Source organism: Scardinius erythrophthalmus (genome assembly GCF_964197995.2).
Source record: "Scardinius erythrophthalmus genome assembly, chromosome: 20".
Classification (NCBI taxonomy): Eukaryota; Metazoa; Chordata; class Actinopteri; order Cypriniformes; family Leuciscidae; genus Scardinius; species Scardinius erythrophthalmus.
In genome coordinates, this window is record NC_138240.1 from 287,283 (window position 1) to 308,317 (window position 21,035).

The 21,035-nt window shown below is 43.0% G+C and overlaps 1 protein-coding gene across 1 annotated transcript in view; it reads right to left on the reverse strand.

The window, feature by feature from the left end:
• sema6a (sema domain, transmembrane domain (TM), and cytoplasmic domain, (semaphorin) 6A) overlaps positions 1-21,035 on the reverse strand; it is a 90,090-nt gene that overhangs the window by 24,960 nt on the left and 44,095 nt on the right. Inside the window, exons 6-13 of the mRNA XM_081350011.1 lie at positions 20,548-20,649; positions 18,839-18,929; positions 15,474-15,593; positions 12,540-12,628; positions 5,616-5,833; positions 4,665-4,796; positions 2,238-2,393; positions 1,173-1,346 (exon numbers count right to left, since the gene is read on the reverse strand). Coding sequence (XP_081206137.1) covers positions 1,173-1,346; positions 2,238-2,393; positions 4,665-4,796; positions 5,616-5,833; positions 12,540-12,628; positions 15,474-15,593; positions 18,839-18,929; positions 20,548-20,649 — 1,082 coding nt within the window. The remainder of the gene's footprint in view (positions 1-1,172; positions 1,347-2,237; positions 2,394-4,664; positions 4,797-5,615; positions 5,834-12,539; positions 12,629-15,473; positions 15,594-18,838; positions 18,930-20,547; positions 20,650-21,035) is intronic.

A 21,035-nucleotide genomic window follows, 5' to 3' on the forward strand; every position in this document is an offset into this window, starting at 1 on the left:
CTAATAGAGGGAATGCGTCAGCGTCAGTTTCCCGCAGGAACACCGAGTAGCAGAAGAGATGCTGAGTGACTGGATTTAATAGAGGACAAACAATTATCAGTTTAAACTAAAGGTTTGGACTCGATATAGTGTTTCTTACAACTTACTAAAGATCCAGTGATCATGGATATTGACATGCAGCAGGAATCGTGTTTCCTGACATTTATATGTGTGTGTGATTGCGACGCCGGGGAAATCCACAAAGCCAATTTGCCTGTGAACGCTTTATATAAATAGGTCTAAATCCATGTGATCACTTATATTAATGTTATATATATATATATATATATATATATATATATATATATATCTCGTCATATCATCCAGCCCTAAAACTTGTATTATTTTTGTCAGTGTTTAATTAAAAACATCCAATTATGCAGAATATACGACAGTAAATATTTAATTGATGAGTTGTCAATACAATACAATATATATGGTATGATTTTACCCCTAAATTCAGCATATTTACACACAATAATAACTGCAAATCCACTGTTCTCTGCCTGGATCCAGTTGTTTCCATGAATCACAGCGAATCCATTTGCTTCTCTGTTCTGTAGCTTTCAGCAGTGTGTAAAAATACACCTCAGATTTCTTGTCAAATCTGTTTGAAAAAGTAAATCTCAAAGCTCTTTCCCGTTTTAGATGTGTTTTGTGTTTTTTCATGGGATTCACGCTGAAAACAAATGCTGCCACTCAGTGTTTCTGCCACTCAGTGTTTCTGCCACTCAGTGTTTCTGCCACTCAGTGTTTCACGCGCATAACCTCTATACTATCAGACGAGAACAAAACTTGAGGTGAATCTGAATATTGTCTTCTGTTCTTAATAATAAATGCATATTAATGCGCTTCATTGATGAGCACATGGTAAAACCGCAGTAAGGTGGCGTCTGAAGTCTCACTGCTTTACTAAATGAATCTTCTGATGTAAACGCAGCATGACTGTCCTGAAAACGCCTCATCGTTCTCCTGTTTATTCGAGTGAGCCGAGGCCGTCAGCACATATTAGACTCTTTAATCATTCAGTGCGCGTTCCTCTCGGCCAAACCAGCAGCGCTCTTTAATTCACTGACCGCTGTAACCTGATCAGTGTGTGTAGATGACAGAGCTCTTCCTAATGGAATACACACTTCTCTGGGTTGTAGACGCTCAGCTCCTCCAGAAACAGGCTGTCGTTCAGGAATCCGCTCCGCATCTTAGCCAGAAACTTCAGAACGATTCCTCGCTCGGATCCCAGGAAAACCACGGTGTGGTTACGATGAGGGCCGGCGGCGTTATCCACGGCTATACGAGTGAGACGGTACCTGACACACACACACACACACACACACACACACACACACACACACACACACAAGGAATCAGGGTTACAATGACATTTCCATCTGATTTCCGTCTAAAAGAAATTCAACCGTTATCTGCCTTTCCAATTAGCGAGCTCATCTCAGTGTTAATCAAATGTATGTATAATTTCCAAATCAGTATGCAAATACATTTTCAGGCTAATTAAAACTGGCAAGATGGAAATAAGAAGACAAGTTTTTTCATCTTTCCCAGTCTCTGGAGTCTTTGAAGCGGCGTAATAAAGCGATACCGACGCTTCCTCAGCAAATGTGTTTTCAATAATTCAGTTTTAATGGGGCAACTTTACACAAACCCAAATGAACAGAAACTTATCAGGCAAACCAGACCTCGTTTCACAGAAAACACACACATATTCCGCACATTATCCACTTCATTATCAGAAAACAGACGCCAGTGTTTGCTTTCATAAGAGTGAAACGTCCTCTTTTCTTCAGTTAGAGCTGATATGATGATTCTGAAGAACTGAAACAGTGAATCGCTCAGGCTTCAAGATGCATCTTTTTTGGCAACACTTGATCCAATAATACTAACACTTCCTCTTCTATTCTATATCTATTTATTAAAAAATTAAAATCAAAAAAGTGCATGTACTGTGTTAGATTAAACTGGAAGGGTCACAGCACTTGCATATTGTTGTCCTGCTGTTAGTTTAACTCTCATTTGTAAGTCGCTTTGGGTAAAAGCGTCTGCTAAATGAATAAATGTAAATGTGAACGTAATGTCTGACTCAGATGCAAATGACTCGATTCATCCGTGAACATGAGCAGGACTCTCTCACTGAATCCAGATTTGCATGCGTAATCAATCTGAAGATGTTTGATGACACTCACCGAACCATCGTCTTGAGGAACCAGGGCCGGTTGGCGATCGACGGCACGGCCTCGTCCATCAGCGGGTGAATCTTGATGAAGTTCAGCGTTTCGTCCGGAAACTCATTGGACACTTTGAATTTCTCACCAGAAGTCGTTCCTGCGCAGACGCCCGGCCTGAAGACGACAGCCGTGAACACATCAGTCTACATCACACATCTGGATCTACATCATCACACATCTGCATCTGCATCATCACATCTGCATCTACATCATCACACATCATCACACATCTGCATCTGCATCACACATCTGCATCTGCATCATCACACATCATCACACATCTGCATCTGCATCACACATCTGCATCTGCATCATCACACATCATCACACATCTGCATCTGCATCACACATCTGCATCTACATCATCACACATCATCACACATCTGCATCTGCATCATCACATCTGCATCTACATCATCACACATCATCACACATCTGCATCCCATCTGCATCTACATCATCACACATCATCACACATCTGCATCTGCATCACACATCTGCATCTGCATCATCACACATCATCACACATCTGCATCTGCATCACACATCTGCATCTACATCATCACACATCATCACACATCTGCATCTGCATCACACATCTGCATCTGCATCATCACACATCATCACACATCTGCATCTGCATCACACATCTGTATATTCTCCATCATAAACAACACAGACAAGAACAACTCAAGAGAAAGTCAGAATGAATCAATGAATCTTTAAATTGAATCTGGATCGTTAGCCGACTATGGTCGTAAGTTCTGTCGTCATCATCAGTTCAACGAGTCGGTGTTTCCCGAAACCATTGTTCCCACATTCGCAAACAGCATCGCAGAGTTGTGTGTGTGTGTAACGACAGATCTCGACCTGCGGTTAGAAGCAGTTTCTTCTTTTCATGACATGTGGACTCAATAAATCCTGATCTTGAGCAGAATAATCAAGCTGACATTCAGTACAATCTATATATCTTTTATTTAGAATACATACAAATGCTCTAGCGTGTAAGAACGAGTCTATGAGTGAATCTGGAAATAAAGGAAAATAACTGAGAAAATGAGAGTCCTCAGATGCATGTGCATAATTACAGCAAATCATCTAGCATTCATTAGATCTCAAACAGATTCATTAAAATAAGTTATTACTCCAACACCTGCGTGACATCATTAACCAACGTGTTGAACGACCAATTTGCGACAGTACGGATTCGGGAAACAGTTGAGACTATAGTTGATTTCTTCATCGGTGTATCGCACTATAGTAGTGAAGCACGAGTTACGGCGTTATACGAGACACACGGCGCTTCATTCCCAGCACATCCTCACAGAATTACACTCAAACACAGTTGGCACAGTCGCTCTCATTAACACTTGACCTCGCTTCACACAAACACATAATTTTATGTTAATCAGCGCAGGCGATACTCCTCGTTCATGACACAGAGACGAGCCATATGGAGGATGAAGAGCGGGCAGAACACACTCGATGTGCTCATCATCTCCTGCATCTGGAGAACCGGCTTCACGTGTTCACAGACACTGCTGGCGCTCACCAGACGGGACATTCAAAATACACTTAAATACAAATAAAAATAGATAAACTGCAATGAAAGAAACACTTAAATGTGTGTTTTGGACGTTTTCTTTCCACTAGTCTGAATGAAGACATGCCAAATAGTCAAATCATGTGGTGAAGGAGCAGAACCAGCTGGACTGAAAGAGTCAGGAATAATTACACCTGTTGCAACTGAAACTACGAGCCGGCGCAATTCCGCCCACACACACACACACACACATTCTACCGCAGTTATATTATATTGCCTCAATAAACACCTAATTGCGGCTTATTAATAGTTTGTAAGGTAGTTTTTAAGGGATGTAGAATATGATCATGCAGAATAAGGCATTAAAGTCCCCCTGTGGTGTAAATCCAGCTTTTAATGTTGTTTATGTGTCTATGTGGTGATTTTAATATGCTTTAAGACAAACCATGTGTAAATTCATAAGTCGACAGCATTGCTGAGTATTTCCTCCTTTAAACTGCAGTGAACCAAAGACAGTCTCAAAAACACGCTTTGAAATCGCTGGTGTTTCTGACGTCACAAACTACCTTGTAACCAATCAGATCAACGTGTGATCGTCAACCAGTGGATCTCTGAGCTGAGTGAGTGAGTGGAGGTGGGGCTCATTTGCATATTCATAGAACCACGCATACTAAATGAGGCAAGGGTGTCGAGTTACATTCAAGATATTTTAAGACATGAAATAAAATTTGTTCGAGGAAAAAATGCTTACATATGTCATTTTGGTGATCAAAGATGAGTTTTAAAGGATAAAATTACTGACTAAAGGGGGACTTTAAGATTCCATTTGAAAGTTTGTGTACCTGGGTCTGGGCACCTTCTCCTCCGGCACGGGTGTCCAGGTGGAATCTGGGGATTTCTGCTCTTTGAAGCGTCCTGTGAAGGCCAGCGCGATCTCTGCCATGTCATACGCACAGACCGCCGAGCCCGGGATACTGAAACACACATTCATCACAGAGACACGCCAAAATAACACAACTGTGAATCACGCCTGTGCGTCTGAGAGCCGCACACAAGGGCCGAATTGTGATTCTATGAACTGTGAATCTCAGAGAGACAGAAGAGCCGCGGGTCAGAAGATCTGAGTGATTCACCCTCGTTGTGTGTCGCCTTCCCATCAACACCAGTTCATGCGCTTTCATTCACTGGAATTTTGCCCCAGTCGAAATTTCCATTTCGCCTCTTAAAGGTGCATTGTGTTTTAAGCGGCATCTAGTGGTGAGGTTGTGAACTGCACCCAACAGAAGTTACGGTGGCCGACAGGAAGTGATGTCGTCGTCTGAGACAGCAGAGATTAGCCAGTTAAACAATGAGGTTTCTTTACAAAGATAAATTAAGAAATTATGTTTACTTAATTATTCAGTAAAATTATGTTATTGCGAATGTTATTGTGACTTGTTCATCATTGTGTCAGTGTTTATTCGCTGGCTTTAGCTCGCTTCTTTACACGAAGAACAACATAGTGACGAAACGAGTTTGTCCGTTCAGGGCCACCGTAGAAACATGTGGATGTAAGCGGACCCGCGGTGTGTGTAGAGAGAAATGCTCATTATAAGCTAATAAACACATAACGCTTCATTATGTAAGGTCTTTATACACCACTGACAACACAGTTATGTGTCTGATAGTGCACTTCTGTCAACAGATCCTCCTCAATATTACACACTGCAGCTTTAATGCTTATTTAACGAGCTCAACTGCTCCGACACCAACGATGATGGAAGAGCAACACACGGGAGATTCTCGCGCGTCACCTGTTGTATGGCGTGGAGAAGGTTGCCATGACGACGTCGTGTCCGTTGATGTGGATGACGTCGGTGACGGCCTGTAGGATGTTGAAGTAGAAATGAGAGTCTCCCGGGATTGAGCAGTTGAGTCGCGTCTTTAGGAAGGACGTCCACTGTTTCTCCAGGACTCGCTGCGAGCCGCCGCGATCGTTCTTACACACGCGCGCAACACGCGGGAACACCACCTGATCAGAGAGAGACACGAGTGTTAGAACATTAGTGTCAACACCAGCAGACGATAACTATAACGATAGCTATTATAACATCCACACCAGCAGACGATAACTATAACGATAGCTATATTAGCATCCACACCAGGAGACGATAACTATAACGATAGCTATATTAGCATCCACACCAGCAGACGATAACTATAACGATAGCTATATTAGCATCCACACCAGGAGACGATAACTATAACGATAGCTATATTAGCATCCACACCAGGAGACGATAACTATAACGATAGCTATTATAACATCCACACCAGCAGACGATAACTATAACGATAGCTATATTAGCATCCACACCAGGAGACGATAACTATAACGATAGCTATATTAGCATCCACACCAGGAGACGATAACTATAACGATAGCTATATTAGCATCCACACCAGGAGACGATAACTATAACGATAGCTATTATAACATCCACACCAGCAGACGATAACTATAACGATAGCTATATTAGCATCCACACCAGGAGACGATAACTATAACGATAGCTATATTAGCATCCACACCAGCAGACGATAACTATAACCACAACTATTACTATATTAGCATCCACACCAGCAGACGATAACTATAACGATAGCTATATTAGCATCCACACCAGCAGAAGATAAATATAACCACAACTATTACTATATTAGCATCCACACCAGCAGACGATAACTATAACGATAGCTATATTAGCATCCACACCAGCAGACGATAACTATAACGACAGCTATTGCTATATTAGCATCCACACCAGCAGACGATAACTATAACGATAGCTATATTAGCATCCACACCAGCAGACGATAACTATAACCACAACTATTACTATATTAGCATCCACACCAGCAGACGATAACTATAACGATAGCTATATTAGCATCCACACCAGCAGAAGATAAATATAACCACAACTATTACTATATTAGCATCCACACCAGCAGACGATAACTATAACGATAGCTATATTAGCATCCACACCAGCAGAAGATAAATATAACCACAACTATTACTATATTAGCATCCACACCAGCAGACGATAACTATAACGATAGCTATATTAGCATCCACACCAGGAGACGATAACTATAACGATAGCTATATTAGCATCCACACCAGGAGACGATAACTATAACGATAGCTATATTAGCATCCACACCAGGAGACAATAACTATAACGATAGCTATATTAGCATCCACACCAGCAGACGATAACTATAACGATAGCTATATTAGCATCCACACCAGGAGACGATAACTATAACGATAGCTATATTAGCATCCACACCAGGAGACGATAACTATAACGATAGCTATATTAGCATCCACACCAGCAGACGATAACTATAACGATAGCTATATTAGCATCCACAACAGGAGACGATAACTATAACGATAGCTATATTAGCATCCACACCAGCAGACGATAACTATAACGATAGCTATATTAGCATCCACACCAGGAGACGATAACTATAACGATAGCTATATTAGCATCCACACCAGGAGACGATAACTATAACGATAGCTATATTAGCATCCACACCAGGAGACAATAACTATAACGATAGCTATATTAGCATCCACACCAGCAGACGATAACTATAACGATAGCTATATTAGCATCCACACCAGGAGACGATAACTATAACGATAGCTATATTAGCATCCACACCAGGAGACGATAACTATAACGATAGCTATATTAGCATCCACACCAGCAGACGATAACTATAACGATAGCTATATTAGCATCCACAACAGGAGACAATAACTATAACGATAGCTATATTAGCATCCACACCAGCAGATGATAACTATAACGATAGCTATATTAGCATCCACACCAGCAGACGATAACTATACCGATAACTATTGCTATATTAGCATCCACACCAGCAGACGATAACTATAACGATAGCTATATTAGCATCCACACCAGCAGACGATAACTATAACGATAGCTATTACTATATTAGCATCCACACCAGCAGACGATAACTATAACGATAGCTATATTAGCATCCACACCAGCAGACGATAACTATAACGATAGCTATATTAGCATCCACACCAGCAGACGATAACTATAACGATAGCTATATTAGCATCCACACCAGCAGACGATAACTATACCGATAACTATTGCTATATTAGCATCCACACCAGCAGATGATAACTATAACGATAGCTATATTAGCATCCACACCAGCAGACGATAACTATAACGATAGCTATATTAGCATCCACACTAGCAGACGATAACTATAACGATAGCTATATTAGCATCCACACCAGCAGACGATAACTATACCGATAACTATTGCTATATTAGCATCCACACCAGCAGACGATAACTATAACGATAGCTATATTAGCATCCACACCAGCAGACGATAACTATACCGATAACTATTGCTATATTAGCATCCACACCAGCAGACGATAACTATAACGATAGCTATATTAGCATCCACACCAGCAGACGATAACTATAACGATAGCTATATTAGCATCCACACCAGGAGACGATAACTATAACGATAGCTATATTAGCATCCACACCAGCAGACGATAACTATAACCACAACTATTACTATATTAGCATCCACACCAGCAGACGATAACTATAACGATAGCTATATTAGCATCCACACCAGCAGACGATAACTATAACGATAACTATATTAGCATCCACACCAGCAGACGATAACTATAACGATAGCTATATTAGCATCCACACCAGCAGACGATAACTATAACGATAGCTATATTAGCATCCACACCAGCAGACGATAACTATAACGATAGCTATATTAGCATCCACACCAGCAGACGATAACTATAACGATAGCTATATTAGCATCCACACCAGGAGACGATAACTATAACGATAGCTATATTAGCATCCACACCAGCAGACGATAACTATAACCACAACTATTACTATATTAGCATCCACACCAGCAGACGATAACTATAACGATAGCTATATTAGCATCCACACCAGGAGACGATAACTATAACGATAGCTATATTAGCATCCACACCAGCAGACGATAACTATAACGATAGCTATATTAGCATCCACACCAGCAGACGATAACTATAACGATAGCTATATTAGCATCCACACCAGTAGACGATAACTATAACGATAGCTATATTAGCATCCACACCAGCAGACGATAACTATAACGATAGCTATATTAGCATCCACACCAGGAGACGATAACTATAACGATAGCTATATTAGCATCCACACCAGCAGACGATAACTATAACGATAGCTATATTAGCATCCACACCAGGAGACGATAACTATAACGATAGCTATATTAGCATCCACACCAGCAGACGATAACTATAACGATTGCTATATTAGCATCCACACCAGCAGACGATAACTATAACGATAGCTATATTAGCATCCACACCAGCAGACGATAACTATAACGATAGCTATATTAGCATCCACACCAGCAGACGATAACTATAACGATAACTATATTAGCATCCACACCAGCAGACGATAACTATAACGATAGCTATATTAGCATCCACACCAGCAGACGATAACTATAACGATAGCTATATTAGCATCCACACCAGCAGACGATAACTATAACGATAGCTATATTAGCATCCACACCAGCAGACGATAACTATAACGATAGCTATTACTATATTAGCATCCACACCAGCAGACGATAACTATAACGATAGCTATATTAGCATCCACACCAGCAGACGATAACTATAACGATAGCTATATTAGCATCCACACCAGCAGACGATAACTATAACGATTGCTATATTAGCATCCACACCAGCAGACGATAACTATAACGATAGCTATATTAGCATCCACACCAGCAGACGATAACTATAACGATAGCTATATTAGCATCCACACCAGCAGACGATAACTATAACGATAACTATATTAGCATCCACACCAGCAGACGATAACTATAACGATAGCTATATTAGCATCCACACCAGCAGACGATAACTATAACGATAGCTATATTAGCATCCACACCAGCAGACGATAACTATAACGATAGCTATATTAGCATCCACACCAGCAGACGATAACTATAACGATAGCTATATTAGCATCCACACCAGCAGACGATAACTATAACGATAGCTATATTAGCATCCACACCAGCAGACGATAACTATAACGATAACTATTGCTATATTAGCATCCACACCAGCAGACGATAACTATACCGATAGCTATTGCTATATTAGCATCCACACCAGCAGACGATAACTATAACGATAGCTATATTAGCATCCACACCAGCAGACGATAACTATAACGATAGCTATATTAGCATCCACACCAGCAGACGATAACTATAACAATAGCTATATTAGCATCCACACCAGCAGACGATAACTATAACGATAGCTATATTAGCATCCACACCAGCAGACGATAACTATAACGATAACTATTACTATATTAGCATCCACACCAGCAGACGATAACTATAACGATAGCTATTGTTATATTAGCATCCACACCAGCAGACGATAACTATAACGACAACTATTACTATATTAGCATCCACACCAGCAGACGATAACTATAACGATAGCTATATTAGCATCCACACCAGCAGACGATAACTATAACGATAGCTATTACTATATTAGCATCCACACCAGCAGACAATAACTATAACGATAGCTATATTAGCATCCACACCAGCAGACAATAACTATAACGATAGCTATATTAGCATCCACACCAGCAGACGATAACTATAACGACAACTATATTAGCATCCACACCAGCAGACAATAACTATAACGATAGCTATATTAGCATCCACACCAGCAGACGATAACTATAACGACAACTATTACTATATTAGCATCCACACCAGGAGACGATAACTATAACGACAACTATTACTATATTAGCATCCACACCAGCAGACGATAACTATAACGATAGCTATATTAGCATCCACACCAGCAGACGATAACTATAACGATAGCTATTACTATATTAGCATCCACACCAGGAGACGATAACTATAACGATAGCTATTGTTATATTAGCATCCACACCAGGAGACGATAACTATAACGATAGCTATTGTTATATTAGCATCCACACCAGGAGACGATAACTATAACGACAACTATTACTATATTAGCATCCACACCAGCAGACGATAACTATAACGATAGCTATATTAGCATCCACACCAGCAGACGATAACTATAACGACAACTATTACTATATTAGCATCCACACCAGCAGACAATAACTATAACGATAGCTATATTAGCATCCACACCAGCAGACGATAACTATAACGACAACTATTACAATATTAGCATCCACACCAGGAGACGATAACTATAACGACAGCTATTGCTATATTAGCATCCACACCAGCAGACGATAACTATAACGACAACTATTACTATATTAGAATCCACACCAGCAGACAATAACTATAACGACAGCTATTGCTATATTAGCATCCACACCAGCAGACGATAACTATAACGATAGCTATATTAGCATCCACACCAGCAGACGATAACATAACGATAGCTATTACTATATTAGCATCCACACCAGCAGACGATAACTATAACGATAGCTATATTAGCATCCACACCAGCAGACGATAACTATAACGATAGCTATTACTATATTAGCATCCACACCAGCAGACGATAACTATAACGATAGCTATATTAGCATCCACACCAGCAGACGATAACTATAACGATAGCTATATTAGCATCCACACCAGCAGACGATAACTATAACGATAGCTATATTAGCATCCACACCAGCAGACGATAACTATAACGATAGCTATATTAGCATCCACACCAGCAGACGATAACTATAACGATAGCTATATTAGCATCCACACCAGCAGACGATAACTATAACGATAGCTATATTAGCATCCACACCAGCAGACGATAACATTCTGTTTCTTATTTGCACTGCAGTTTTATCGTCTGTCGCTTTGTATCATGGACTCTGATTGGCTCTTAATGTTTTTATCGTGGGATAAGTGTGGGAAAAAAATCCTGAAAGTGACTCCAACGATATCGTTCCTCTGTGTCGTTATCGTTATAGTTGTGGTGTGGACTTCACTATTCTATTAGAATTAGAACGATTATGCAAACTTTATCTCTGTTGTATATAGTTATAGTCCTCTGTGTTACGGCAGAGCAACACTGTTGTCATACATTTACTGTAACCTGAGAGCTTTCAGGCGTGAGGAGGGTCGCGTCAGGCTAGTGTAATTACAGTAATCTGGCAGGTACAGTAACTGCAGAAACTCATATTTACTGGAGGCTGTAATTACTGAAGCCTCTCAAATCTCCCTGACTTTTGCCTTTGAACTCAGAACAATGAGCCTTTGTCACGCACTCGTCCGTTTGCTTATAATCCCAGACGAGGAAGTGAATTATAAACTTTGAGCTATTTACGGTCATCGTTTAGATCCCAGACAATGTTTGTGTTATTTTTAGTACCTGCGTCCCGACGGGCCTCTTAATACCCTCCCTAACTCATACGCCCACTTCCTGTGCACTTCCCCTGTCACTTCCTGTCTGTGGTGTTGATGCAGGAAAGCACGCTAGACGTTCTTCCCGTTGCGCTCCGTACCTTCCCCATGCTGTTGTACTCCATGGCGATCTCCCGAAAGAAGAAGTAGATGAACTGGCCGTAGTCGACCGCCTGGACAAAATACGGCTCTGAAACCGACAGGAGTGAAACCGTGACCTCAGAACGTCTCATTAAAATCCTCGAAAACATTTCAATCACAGTCTAATTAGATGGTCTTTAAAACAACACAGTTATTATTAAAGCAGGACACCACAGGCACAAACACTGTGCTCATGCACTGGCCAACTTTGGGAGATTCGTCTTTTCATCACACACTTTTAAGTGTTTATTTTATTGCACTTTTAATGTAGATTTCAATCTTTAAAGGCGGTAAGTTCGAGTCAGTTTTACACACACCACACTTTACAGTTTTATTCATGTCTATATTCTGAAGGTTTGTTCGTATATCATTCGCCTGATTTATGCAACATTTTACTCCTAAAAACGTGGTGAAAAGCTTCTAATATGTCGACTTTATCCAATGTTCGGTTTAAACATACCATTTCAGAAAACTTGTGCAACTAATGCAAAACTAATGCAAAACATGTTTTAAATTCTTAATGTGATCAATGAGCTGGGGAAGTGTGGTGGTGTTTATTAGTTAGATATTTACCCTGTTCACCTGTGGTGTCTGGCCTTCAACAGTCCTTTAACACTATTGAAATGCAAGAGCTTAATGAATGAGCTCACCTCAGACGTGTGTGTGTGTGTGGGTGGGTGTGGGGGTGTGTGTGTGTGTGTGTGTGTGTGGGTGTGTGTGTGTGTGCCTACTTAACTATATATTGTGGACAAATTTGTACCCAAAAGTGACCAAAACCTGACAAAATCTCCCATTAGGGAGGATCTCATTTGTAAATCTGGTCTAAAAATAAAGTAATTAAAGGTTTTTAAAAATGTTTAAAATGCAGAAAGTTTTGTCTGATGGGTAGGTTTAGGGGTCGGTTAGTGTGTGTGTGTGTGTGTGTGTGTGTGTGTGTGTGTGTGTGTGTGTGTGATGGGTAGGTTTAGGGGTCGGTTAGTGTGTGTGTGTGTGTGTGTGTGTGATGGGTAGGTTTAGGGGTCGGTTAGAGTGTGTGTGTGTGTGTGTGTGTGTGTGTGTCTGATGGGTAGGTTTAGGGGTCGGTTAGTGTGTGTGTGTGTGTGTGTGTGTGATGGGTAGGTTTAGGGGTCGGTTAGAGTGTGTGTGTGTGTGTGTGTGTGTGTGTGTGTGTGATGGGTAGGTTTAGGGGTCAGTTAGAGTGTGTGTGTGTGTGTGTGTGTGTGTGTGTGTGATGGGTAGGTTTAGGGGTCGGTTAGAGTGTGTGTGTGTGTGTGTGTGTGTGTGTGTGTGTGTGTGTGTGTGTGATGGGTAGGTTTAGGGGTCGGTTAGAGTGTGTGTGTGTGTGTGTGTGTGTGTGTGTGTGATGGGTAGGTTTAGCGGTCGGTTAGTGTGTGTGTGTGTGTGTGTGATGGGTAGGTTTAGGGGTCGGTTAGAGTGTGTGTGTGTGTGTGTGTGTGTGTGTGTGTGTGTGTGTGTGTGTGTGTGAGTGTGTGTGTGTGTGTGTGTGTGTGTGTGTGTGTGTGATGGGTAGGTTTAGGGGTCGGTTAGAGTGTGTGTGTGTGTGTGTGTGTGTGTGTGTGTGTGTGTGATAGGTAGGTTTAGGGGTCGGTTAGTGTGTGTGTGTGTGTGTGTGTGTGATGGGTAGGTTTAGGGGTCGGTTAGAGTGTGTGTGTGTGTGTGTGTGTGTGTGTGTGATGGGTAGGTTTAGGGGTCGGTTAGTGTGTGTGTGTGTGTGTGTGTGTGTGTGTGTGTGTGTGTGTGTGTGTGTGTGTGTGTGTGTGTGTGTGTGTGTGTGTGTGTGTGTGTGTGTGTGTGTGTGTGATGGGTAGGTTTAGGGGTCGGTTAGAGTGTGTGTGTGTGTGTGTGTGTGTGTGTGTGTGATGGGTAGGTTTAGGGGTCGGTTAGAGTGTGTGTGTGTGTGTGTGTGTGTGTGTGTGTGTGTGATGGGTAGGTTTAGCGGTCGGTTAGTGTGTGTGTGTGTGTGTGTGTGTGTGTGTGATGGGTAGGTTTAGGGGTCGGTTAGAGTGTGTGTGTGTGTGTGTGTGTGAGTGTGTGTGTGTGTGTGTGTGTGTGTGATAGGTAGGTTTAGGGGTCGGTTAGAGTGTGTGTGTGTGTGTGTGTGTGTGATAGGTAGGTTTGGGGTCGGTTAGTGTGTGTGTGTGTGTGTGTGATGGGTAGGTTTAGGGGTCGGTTAGTGTGTGTGTGTGTGTGTGTGTGTGATGGGTAGGTTTAGGGGTCAGGAGAGAATAGTCAAGTCAAGTCACATTTATTTACAGCACAGAGTGTTTCACAGCAGCTTTACTGAGATAACAGGAAAATAATGCAACAAAGTTTGTTTCCAGAAGTAAATAGCGTCACAGTCCAGCTTAAGTAAGTTCAGTGATGGTTCATTTCTGTTGTAAAAAAAAAGTTATTTTAGAAAAAGTTAATTTAGTTCTTTACATATATATCGCTGCTCTGGAGTAAACCGTGATGTCATCGTCCAGCTCAGTTCAGTTCTTGTATAATGGTGTCAGTGCAGGAGATCAATAATATTGCTAAATAAATAAATGTTAAATTTAATGTCCCCAACTAAGCAAGCCAATCCAATGGCAACAAATATACAGTATGTACAGTATAAAAACCATTACGTCTATGGAATGTCCCCATTTAGATAGCTAAGTAACCGTGTGTGCGTGTATGTGTGTGTGTGTGTGTGTGTGTGTGTGTGTGTGTGTGTGTGTGGGCGTCATGTTCGTCAGTGTCTCAAGGCTTTGATAAAACACGTCACGTCTCCTAACGCTCTCTGAGGGTTTGATCAGATTAGCAGCGCTGCGGGAGACTCAGGTCACGGTTATGGGCAGTGTGTGTGTGTGTGTGTGTGTGTGAGAGTGTGTGTAATGATGAAGCCTCACCTTTCAGCCATTTGGAGTCGTGTTTAACCGTCCTCAGGGTCGCACTGTCTCCCAGACTGCGATAGATCACGGCGTCGATCGCCAGAAAGTCTGTGACTGTGGCGGAATATAACTTCCCATCTACAGCAGAAAGAGTTTAGAATCAACCCAACATCTGACAAATCAGCAGAAACATCCTCTCCATTACAGATACGCCGAGAAACGCCACACACACACACGAGAGATGCAGGATTTTACAGCTGATGCCGATCTTTTTGTAACATAAACTAGCACAAATACATATAACTTATTTATTTTTGCAAGGTAGACTTAAAAAAGATCCATTTCAAGATTAATAGGCTTTGAGGAAGGTTTGATAAAAATGTATACTTATTGTCATTTTGTTGTTTAAATTTTATCCACCAATTCATTACAATAAAAATATCTAATTTTGAATTTATTTATTTATAATTCCTTTCTTTCCTTGCCATACACATGACAAATAGATAGGCAGATAAACAATATTTATTCATGTATTTCTTTAAGGTAGATTTACACAAAAATGACAGACAGGCTTTTGAGGAAATAACGACACACTGATATTAATCACAACATAGGGGCTTGATAAAAACGAATATTTATTGTAATTTTATTGTTTTTATCATTATTCATTATTTAATTCTGTAATATTTAATTTACAAAATTTCACTACATTCCCTCTTGTATTTTGTGCTGTTTTTCGTAGGCTATTTTTCCTGAATTCGGTCTCTTAAAGAACAAATAACTGAAGAAAATAAGGTGTTTACAAAGATTGCATAGAAATTGCTAGTAAATTTCACAAATAATTACACAGAAACTAAATGTACAATTTTGAAGTAGAAAGACTGAAATAGTATTTTCTTGTAAAACAGACTCCAATAATTAATGACTTCTTTAGAAACATATTTCCCAGAGTTTAACTGTGGCTCTAGCGCTGGAAACGCAGAAGTTTCTCTGGCCTCGTCTGGAAGGGTTTACGAGCCGCTAATGGAGGAATGAGTCATGTGGGTTTTCCATCTCCAGGGTTATTTTCGATCCCGTATTTTGAGCAGGACTCGCAGAGACGTCTTCTGCCCTCACCACAATAGTTTCATGTGTTTCCAGACGAGCGCCTGCCAAGCAAACGCTCTTCCCAGAAACAGGGAGCAACTGTTGCTCCGGCGCATCAGGGAGTTCCTCGTATTCCTGGCATACTTCAGAAAGCGCCCATTAAATCACACATTCATTATGGAAGCGCCTGTGTGACCCGAGTCTGACCCGAGGGTCAAGTCAAGTCGCCTTCATTTATACAGCGCTTTTAACAATATAGACCGTTTCACAGCAGCTTTACAGTGATAATAGGAGATAACAGTAACAAAGATTGTTTAGGCTTTACAGCAGATCTAGAATAAAGTTATTGTCCAGATAAAGTTAGTTTTGATTGATTCACTTCCGTTGTAAAGATTATTAGTTATTAACTTAAGGGCCGCTAACACACACCGTTCTAACAGAAAACCCTTAGCGCACTCCGGCCTGTTCATCCACATGATAACTGTGTTTGGTGCTCGAGAAGGCAAAGTTTGAAACAGGTTCCAAGGTGTGTGACCCGAGTGTGAGCCCGAGTGTGAGCTGAGTGTGAGCCCGAGTGTGAGCTGAGTGTGAGCCCGAGCGTGAGCCCGAGTGTGAGCCCGAGTGTGAGCCCGAGTGTGAGCTGAGTGTGAGCCCGAGTGTGAGCCCGAGTGTGAGCCCGAGTGTGAGCCCGAGTGTGAGCTGAGTGTGAGCCCGAGTGTGAGCCCGAGTGTGAGCCCGAGTGTGAGCCCGAGTGTGAGCTGAGTGTGAGCCCGAGTGTGAGCCCGAGTGTAACCCGAGTGTGAGCCCGAGTGTGAGCCCGAGTGTAACCCGAGTGTGAGCCCGAGTGTGAGCCCGAGTGTGAGCTGAGTGTGAGCCCGAGTGTGAGCCCGAGTGTGAGCTGAGTGTAAGCCCGAGTGTGAGCCCGAGTGTGAGCTGAGTGTGAGCCCGAGTGTGAGCTGAGTGTGAGCCCGAGTGTGAGCCCGAGTGTGAGCTGAGTGTGACCCGAGTGTGACCCGAGTGTGAGCCCGAGTGTGAGCTGAGTGTGAGCCCGAGTGTGAGCCTGAGTGTGAGCCCGAGTGTGAGCCCGAGTGTGAGCCCGAGTGTGAGCCCGAGTGTTAGCTGAGTGTGAGCCCGAGTGTGAGCCGAGTGAGAGCCCGAGTGTGAGCCCGAGTGTAGCCCGAGTGTGAGCTGAGTGTGAGCCCGAGTGTGAGCCGAGTGAGAGCCCGAGTGTGAGCCCGAGTGTAGCCCGAGTGTGAGCTGAGTGTGAGCCCGAGTGTGACCCCGAGTGTGAGCCTGAGTGTGAGCCCGAGTGTGAGCCCGAGTGTGAGCCCGAGTGTTAGCTGAGTGTGAGCCCGAGTGTGAGCCTGAGTGTGAGCCCGAGTGTGAGCCTGAGTGTGAGCCCGAGTGTGAGCCCGAGTGTTAGCTGAGTGTGAGCCCGAGTGTGAGCCGAGTGAGAGCCCGAGTGTGAGCCCGAGTGTAGCCCGAGTGTGAGCTGAGTGTGAGCCCGAGTGTGACCCCGAGTGTGACCCCGAGTGTGAGCCTGAGTGTGAGCCCGAGTGTGAGCCCGAGTGTGAGCCCGAGTGTTAGCTGAGTGTGAGCTGAGTGTGAGCCCGAGTGTGAGCCCGAGTGTGAGCCCGAGTGTGAGCTGAGTGTGAGCCCGAGTGTGAGCCTGAGTGTGAGCCCGAGTGTGAGCCCGAGTGTTAGCTGAGTGTGAGCCCGAGTGTGAGCCGAGTGAGAGCCCGAGTGTAGCCCGAGTGTGAGCTGAGTGTGAGCCCGAGTGTGACCCCGAGTGTGACCCCGAGTGTGAGCCCGAGTGTGAGCCCGAGTGTGAGCCCGAGTGTGAGCCCGAGTGTTAGCTGAGTGTGAGCTGAGTGTGAGCCCGAGTGTGAGCTGAGTGTGAGCCCGAGTGTTAGCTGAGTGTGAGCCCGAGTGTTAGCTGAGTGTGAGCCGAGTGTGAGCCCGAGTGTTAGCTGAGTGTGAGCCGAGTGTGAGCCCGAGTGTTAGCTGAGTGTGAGCCGAGTGTGAGCCCGAGTGTGAGCTGAGTGTGAGCCGAGTGTGAGCCCGAGTGTTAGCTGAGTGTGAGCCGAGTGTGAGCCCGAGTGTTAGCTGAGTGTGAGCCGAGTGTGAGCCCGAGTGTTAGCTGAGTGTGAGCCGAGTGTGAGCCCGAGTGTGAGCTGAGTGTGAGCTGAATGTGAGCCCGAGTGTTAGCTGAGTGTGAGCCCGAGTGTTAACTGAGTGTGAGCCGAGTGTGAGCCCGAGTGTGAGCCGATCACTGGTCTTGATGATGAAGGTCTTACCGGCGAACAGGGCGACGTTGGCGTGTTTGGCGTCGTACGGGCATCGGGCCATTCCACTGATCTCATCGCCCAGAGCGTCCAGGCTGTCCATCTGCAGGAATGAAGGGAAAGGTCAAAGGTCAGAGATCAGAGGTCAAACAGCAGGAGTGTCGACACCTGCAGGAATTACAGACGAGTCTGAGACTTTCACACGCACGGCTGGGTTATTTTTAAAAGCTCTTCCTCTCTCGGTTTCAACAAAAGAGCGAGGCCTGCCAAGACCAGCGCCGGATTCACCAAAATATTCATACTGACTTTAAATAGTATTTTTGGGAATACAACATTTCCTTAAGTAAGGCAATAGCAGTTAAAACGAATGCTATTTCTATCTTGTCGAAACGAGCCGTCATCAGAGGCTCACATTCTCCCGCATTAGGAACACAATCAACATTCCTCCAGAAATACACGCAAACACACACGGATCAGGATGTGCTGCAGGCCTCATTCACTGAGGGTCACGGGACGCGCGTGTGTGTGTGTGTGTGTCGTCAGGCCTGCGGATCCGCCCGGTAACAGCTGATGTAACGGACACCGGCTCGGGATGAGCGCGGGCCACAGATGGGCTCTCGGGAGGAGGCCGCGGATCCAAGCATCCGTTCAGGAGAACATTTGTCCGTCGATGATTAATGTGGGACGGCTCTGGCCCTGGAACAGACGCTCTCCTCAGTTGGACAGCAGAAGCGCTCGAGGTGGACACGACCGAGACGAAGAGAAGCTCGAGGGCCTCCAGGGGCCGAGGGTCTGCGGGGGGGAATCTGCTCCAGGATCTCGTGTGTGCCAGATATTACAGCGACTGCTGGATGATGATCACAGACACACGACACGCTTCTCTCTGACTAAATCTGCAGAAGACATGATGTGATCACGGGGAAAAACACTAAAAGAGCTCAAAACATGGAGACAAAATCAGCAGCTCGGCATGAACACGTTCATCAGACGATATAGTCGCTCTCACAGGAGAAACCATGAGAATCAAACATCCTGACGGGTCGAGACCTTCTAAACGGTTACAAACTTTGAAACGAGTGTTGACTATGACTGTGCAAAAGTTAAAGTCCCCCTGTGGTGAAAATCCAGCTTTTAATGTAGTTTATGTGTCTATGTGGTGTTTTTAATCTGCTTTAAGACAAACCATGTGTAGATTCATAAGTCGACAGCATTGCTGAGTATTTCCTCCTTTAAACTGCAGTGAACCAAAGACAGTCTCAAAAACACGCTTTGAAATCGCTGGTGTTTCTGACGCCACAAACTACCTTGTAACCAATCAGATCAACGTGTGATGAAGTGAAACTTGTGCATAATTTATATATATTTAAGAATATAAACTAAATGAAATATAAACATTTGATGGTTCTGATAGCATTTTATCCGCTCAGAGCCTCTTTAACATGACCTTGATGACATGATCTTTACAGCAAAAACAATTCAGATGATTTTGAAGACTTTTCTCTGTTATTTAAAACTTCTTCTGGCCCGAGTCAGTGTTTCACATCTCTGGGAAAATGAACCGAGGAATGTTTTTCTTGTTTGATTCTAAATATTAATCTGGATTCTACAGAAACCCTCCAGCATTCGGAGCGGTTTGTGTTAAATATCGCGCATCAACCATGCAGCATGTGAACGCGGGCCGAGGTCAGAGGTCAGAGGTCACGGAAACACCTGAGTCTCACCTTGAAGGTCCGACAGGATGGGTTAAAGGCGTTCGTCCCGCACACGAACAGAGAGTCGTCGTTCTGCTGCAGGAGAACCTTGATGAAATTGTGGCATTCGTCCTGAAACGAGAGGAGAAACACGTACAGTACATCCATCTGACATCATCATCATCTTCATCGTCATCAATGACTTCATCTCACTTTGCAAACAAACATATGTTCAAAAAAACCTTTTGCTGATGTTTCCATTATGTTATGAAAACGCTATTTCTGAATGGTTTCTGGAAAACGGCCAGTTTAAAATGTTTTATAAACGTTTTTCTTGGTTATGCAAATGTTAATGAAACTATGTTTTCTCTTTTTTTATCATTTTGCAAGTATTATGAGAATGTTACTTTTTAATTTTCTCGGAAAAAAGTAGTAGTAACATTTAAAAAACATTACATGTTTCAAGAACGATGTATAAATAATGTTTTTGTGCTGATGTTTTGAGAACATTATTTAAG